The sequence below is a fragment of the Notothenia coriiceps genome, unplaced genomic scaffold (assembly GCF_000735185.1).
Source record: "Notothenia coriiceps isolate Sejong01 unplaced genomic scaffold, NC01 NC01_scaffold00019073, whole genome shotgun sequence".
Classification (NCBI taxonomy): domain Eukaryota; kingdom Metazoa; phylum Chordata; class Actinopteri; order Perciformes; family Nototheniidae; genus Notothenia; species Notothenia coriiceps.
Window position 1 is genome coordinate 10,103 of NW_011351774.1, and position 6,299 is coordinate 16,401.

The 6,299-nt window shown below is 45.4% G+C and overlaps 1 protein-coding gene across 1 annotated transcript in view; it reads left to right on the forward strand.

Annotated features, from left to right (window-relative positions):
* The first annotated feature begins 222 nt into the window (after positions 1-222).
* Positions 223-6,299, forward strand: part of LOC104951762 (Krueppel-like factor 6) — an 8,289-nt gene continuing 2,212 nt past the window's right edge. The window contains exons 1-4 of the mRNA XM_010778493.1: positions 223-489; positions 2,849-3,419; positions 4,579-4,702; positions 6,031-6,299. The exon at positions 6,031-6,299 is cut by the window's right edge and continues 2,212 nt beyond it. Of these exons, the coding sequence (XP_010776795.1) occupies positions 388-489; positions 2,849-3,419; positions 4,579-4,702; positions 6,031-6,082 (849 nt within the window). The 5' untranslated portion in view covers positions 223-387 and the 3' untranslated portion in view covers positions 6,083-6,299. The remainder of the gene's footprint in view (positions 490-2,848; positions 3,420-4,578; positions 4,703-6,030) is intronic.

A 6,299-nucleotide genomic window follows, 5' to 3' on the forward strand; every position in this document is an offset into this window, starting at 1 on the left:
AAATAGCGCTGGTCTAGCCCAATGGGAGCTGGAGACACTCCGGACCTCGCACCAACCACAACAGACAGGATGAGTCTGCTGTGGCTTCCCATTGGTCAGGGGTGGTGTTGTAGGCGGGTCATGCGCTCCCGTGAGCCCATTGGTAGACGTGCCGAAACGTAATGTAATCACATGGGGGTGGGCTTATGTGTAATTTTGAATCGGGGGGAAGTTTACAGTGACTTTTGGAGAGTTCAGTGTTGTGCGCTCTCTCAGTGCGTCACACGCTCCAAACCTTCACTGCAAGCGCGCGCCTGCAGACTCTCATACATGCAAACACTGCTCTCTCGGAAGCTTCGTTTCACCACTTGATTTCGCTTCTACTTGTGGCTGCATCTCAGGAGTGAAATGGATGTCCTCCCTATGTGTAGCATCTTCCAGGAGCTCCAGATCGTGCACGACACCGGATACTTTTCAGCTTTACCGTCTCTGGAAGAGTACTGGCAGCAGGTAAAGAGTCCGGTGATCCCTCCATCCAAATGCACGGCTTGACAGATCGTTGCGTGACGATTTGTTTGGTTTACAAGTGCGAGGAATGTGCGTAATTTCAGGGAAAGTTGCTTTTAAAATGACAGCTGCGTGCAGACGTGCGAATGTCAAAGTTGTTGGCGGAACTCTGCGTTTGATTTAGTGCAAAAGTTAACAATCATTTCCCTTTTAAAATCCGGATTGCATGTTTATTTTAGGGGAAGTGATGCAAGTTCCCTTAACGAACGATTACTCAAAACGAACATTTCTATGACATATTCGTATCCTCTAATACTTTTTAGTGGTACAGCATGTTGACTTAAAAGTGCCATGTTATACTTTATAGGATCATTTGGATTTATTCACAAATGACAATAATATCGCTATGATGTGACTCGTAGTTTTTAGCACTCGCGTTTTCTGTTAAGATCAGCTGTTTAAAAAACATATTGTTGCAGACATGTTTATAGGATCATGCTTTCAGGTTGTAGAGGCACATCTGCTTGTGATAAAAATAAAAACACGTTGTGTGCACATTTCACGAGTAGCGAGATGTGCGTTATTGCGCGTATCTCCGCCTCCTCTCTTTCCTCTCCCTCTCTACCTCTCTGTCTCTCGCTTGCTCTTGCACAGAAACACACACGCACGCACGCGCACGCACACACACACACACACACACACACACACACACACATGAGAGTGACAGACTGACAGAGAGAGGCTGATTTCTGGTCCAATTTGGCTCGACAGAACAGTGGAGTTTTATTCTGGAAACGAGAGGAGGGCGAAAGTCTCCTGTTGTTCGCGTTGGGAAATGAAATGAATTGGCAACACGCTTCGCTCTGCTTCTATCTCTCCGTCTATCAGATATCTTCGGGCTTCGAGCCAAGTCGCCCTCCCAGGCATTTAAAGCTCGCCTGGGATTTATCCAGCACTGCAGACTAAAAACATTTGCCCTGAAAGCATTCTCTCTCATTACCAAATGACTAGCATGTTCCCACAACATTCCTATTTTAGACTTAAAGTGTTTGTGAGACATGTCAGTGACCCTTTCCTACCGCAGGCAATGAGAAAGCATGTTTCTGATAAATCAATGCTTTTTTGACACCTTGCCATGCTTTATGGACGGTTTTTTATGTTATAGTGCCTGTCCTTCTGTATCAAGGTTACCTCAGAGTGTAGACACGTTTAAATAATGGCTGTACTAATGGCTGTAGTTAGGGATGCATGACACTGTATGTTGCTGTGAATCAGAGCAGCCTTTAGAGATATACAACGCTGTCACTGAGTTTCATTTTAATATTTCAGAGGCCTGGAAAGGGTACAACTCTCCAGTATTCAACTTTTAAAATGTTATTCCATTTTTAAGAAAGGTTGTAATTATTGTAGATTGACTGCCAAATTTCCCAACTTGGGATAAATAAAGTATATCTATCTATCTATCTATCATAAATAAGGTTTGAGAAAGCAAGAAGAAAACATTGAAGACGTTTTTATTCTAACTAAACTTACTCAGTTCACGACCCTTCATATGTATTGCCTCAGGCCAACACTGTTGCGTGCAGTTCTATTGGAGTATCAAATTATATTCAAATTTAAAATCAGCCTCATTTGGAAACTGCACAGGCCTGTTAGCGGCGCTCATATCTGGCCTGCGCTGACTGGCTGCAGCGGAGGCTGAGGAAGTGCTCTCTCACTTCCTTTTCAAAGAAAAGAAGCCCACAATCCTCAGCAGCTCTTGCAGTATTCATGCCAGGCTTTTTATGGACCCCCATGAACCAGACCTCCCTCCTCTCGGTCCCTGGTGTGCTATGTTATTTCTAGCGATGCCTCCAAATGCATTATTAAATCCACATTATGCTGAATAATTGATAGATTTAAAAGATCTACAAGCACTTCCCTAACCCAACGGGGGGCTCTGTAGCATATGTACATTTCATGACCAACACGCACACATCCATGCGAGTGTTAACGGGTAAGAGCACCTCGTTCGTGCATGCTCTCAGAAGGACATGTGGAGCTTGTAATCTTCCCTGATATGGCCTCAGAGGGCACCCGTAGAACATATATGACTCTCTTCCTGCATAGGACATTGTGTCGTCCCCGTTTCCTGCAGAAAGCAAGGAAGTAGGGCCGGTGGTGCGACAGTGTCACAGCACTCCCCCCCCCCCTGCTGCTACTGCTTCTAAGAATAACCACAGTGTAGAGAAGAACACCAGCGTTTGTGTTCCCCGTGGAAACACATTTCTTGGCGTTTCAGGGACTTTCCTGTAGAAGAGCTTGTTGTGTTGCAGGCCTCAGGCACCTGAACTCACTGCTATCTCATCTTCCCTCCACACAGACATGCCTGGAGCTGGAGCGGTACCTCCAGAGCGAGCCCTACGTCTCGGCCACAGAGCTCAAGTTTGAGAGCCAGGAGGACCTGTGGGGCAAGCTGATGCTTGCCTGCGTGGACAAGAAAAAAGAGTCGGACCCAAAGATCCCCCACATCAAGGAGGAAGAAGACAATCAGGACAGCCCGCACATGGACGCCGGCGGCTTCAACTCCGACGCCAGCAGCGAGGCCTCGGACAGCTCAGAGGAGCTCTCCCCCGCCATCGAATTCTCCTCCAGCCCTTTGACTGACATTCTGGGAGACGTTGGCGAAGAACTGGGCTCTGCCATCATCAGCACGCCGCCCTCCTCGCCCGAGCTGAGCAAGGAGGGCACTGTGGCCCAGGTGTGGAGTGGGATACAGACTGTGCTGCACTCACCTGGGAAAATTAGGACTGGGGGCATTGAGAGGTCGGGGCTGACCAGCGGAGAGGCGTCACCTGACGGCAGGAGGCGGGTGCACAGGTGTCACTTCAACGGATGCAGGAAGGTGTACACCAAGAGCTCACACCTCAAAGCACACCAGCGCACACACACAGGTAACAACGTTTGACAGTGGGATGTGTTTTTGACGCTGTGATGCAAATGTCATGAGAGGGGAGGAACACTGACCCAACAGGTTGTCACATCAGGTTTTTTTATTTAAATCACAAAGTAAATATTAAAACACTCATCTAGAGAGCTGGAATCTCTGAAAAGTTTGAACTAAGGTGTTGATTTATTGCGCAAAGTGCTGGAAATGCTACCACATACTTTGAATAGTTTGTCAGGAGGAAACCCTCCACTGTGACCTAATTCACACAGAGGAACATGACTTCATGCTAGGGAGGAGGGAGCGGGAGACGGGAGAGGGAGGGATGTTTCTTTTGCGGCCGAGCGGCACCCAGAGGATGTGGATCCTGAAAACAGATCAACAGTTCTCAGGTTTCACCGCGGGAAATACTCAGACTCTCAGCCGTTTGCATTCACAGTAGTAAAAGGAAAAAAGGTGGAAATTATGGGAATCTGACATTTGTAGTGTTTTGTCCACGGTTCAAAAGTGAGCGGTTTCCCTCGTCAACGGTTTCCCTCGTCAACTCTGACGTTCGCCAGGCTGTTTACAGCTGTGCTGCCCATTAGCAGAGGAAGCCACATTCCTAGCATCCTTCACTGACCATGTTATAGCCACATGGTTAATGGCCTTCAGGACCATTAGGAACAAGCTCTATTTTCTCCTGCAGCTATTCCCCGTTACATAAGCTGTCTACTCGAGCAGCTCCTTAAAGCTGCATACCACAGATCTGAAAACCCACAAGGCACGAGGTTGTTTTTCTCGTTTTTTTTACAGTAGTCAGCTCAATCTGCTAAGCCTGATCCGGCTTGTGGTTTTTCTTTGAAGTCAGCGTAAAAAAAGTTAATATTGGCTACACATTTGAGATGTTGAATTACAAATGGTCAGATATTGTGACACGTATAGCAATTGTGAAAGGACATAATCAAAGGTACACAAAGATATGATTCAGTGGATGAGAACTTTGTTGTTAGCCTTGTGCTCGATGAACTCTCATGAAGAGGTTTCTGCAGGGTTTGCAAAGGACAACAAGTAGTAGAGCATTAGCAGAAATACTTATAGTGGTTTCTTAAGATTATGACATCTTTTAACAGCTTCTGACAAATGATGCACTTCCTTAACAATTATTTTCATTCTTTGGTTTGCAGGTGAGAAGCCCTACAGGTGTTCATGGGAGGGCTGCGAGTGGCGCTTTGCACGGAGCGATGAACTCACCAGACACTTCAGAAAGCACACTGGAGCGAAGCCATTCAAATGCAGCCACTGCGACAGGTGAGAGAGCCGCACAGTCAATACCACTCCATTATAATTGGCATGTCATCTGAGAGACCTTTTAATAAATACAAACATTGAAAAAACTACGATTGTCAAGATTATAAGCAACTGAGGAAGTTAAGACTTGTTGGTTTATTCAGAATATTTACTTCTAAACATCACGGTGAAGCTGTAACCCCCCTCCTCTTAACACGTGGATCCAAGCACTCGATCACAAAACCACAACTTATGGATGCAAACTATGAAAATGTCAGGTAGAGGGGTGAATGAGGGTCAACAATGGACGAATGAAAGGGTACAGAGGTCAAGAGGTTGGGTGAAAAGAGAGTGGAGTACAAAGGGTTGAGTGGAACTCTTTGATGAGTAAAAACCAGAAGGTGTTGTCACCGAATAAGTGAGACTGGGTTACATCTCAAAGATCCACTGGGACGTTATCGTTCCCTAGGGGTCTCTTGTAACGTCAGATAGGCGTTCGACAAACTTATGTAGGTTGTAACCGGAAGCCAGATAAGAGCGATGCATTGGTTTTGTCCCTGAACTTAGTACCATGTTCGTCTGATAGCTTATCCTGTTCAACCCTGAGCCTGTTTTTCAGGTCTCAGGCTCGAAAATGACATTCCCAGAACAAATGACAAAGGGTTAAATGAATAATCTTTCTTCTCAAAGTAATGATAAACCTGTGAGTTGGATGGAAGACAAGTCAGAATCAATATAGATGTTTTTTATTTTCAGGAAAATTCAGATTGAACATAGTAAAAAACTGTAAATTACGTTGTGGGCGGGGCTTAAGAGGTTATAGACCAAGGGTTTTTAAGGTCTGAAACTGCAAGTCTTCCCTTAGACAATGCTTTGAAAGAGGCATTTCCTCTACCCTAACCCTAAGCACTCTCAATTTACTTTCTAACATTCCCTACATTTATGGATGCCTATGGGTATATGATTATATTACTTTATCCCAAAGACATTCAGAACTTGAGCCAAGTGAACCCTAATGTTGCTCTGTGACACTATTTCAAACAAAACCAATTACGTTAAAAGGTCTGTCTGAAGGCATCCATTAGATTCTGACTTTTATAAAAGTGGGAAATAGGCGATATTCCCGAAAACCCCCGTCTCAATTAACTGTTTTTAACCAATCGTAAACATAAAGGCTGGTATATGCTTTGTTATATATAGACTACGTGGTGGATAAAACAATCCAGCTCTGCCTCCTAGTTTTTTCAACTTTTTTGTCAACCAAGATATCTTTCAGCAGTGCAAAAATAACTGCAGACAAGAGCCTAGTTTCTCAAATCCATCAGCTAAATCTTCTCTTCCCTCCTCAGGTGTTTCTCCCGCTCTGACCACCTGGCACTGCACATGAAGAGGCACATCTAAGATGGCCTCGGTGTCGAGATCTCTGAGGGATGATTCTGGTTGATTGTCCTGACCTGTGGGGGATCAGCGAGGCTCGGTGTGTCCTGGGAGCGTTAACACACGGCCGTGTTCCAGTCAGTGGAAAAAGATGAAGCAACGCAGGCTATTATTTGCACCATACTTAGTGCCTCCAACACCTCGCTGTGGAGATTGCTCTTGAAAGGCTTTTATGGAGGAG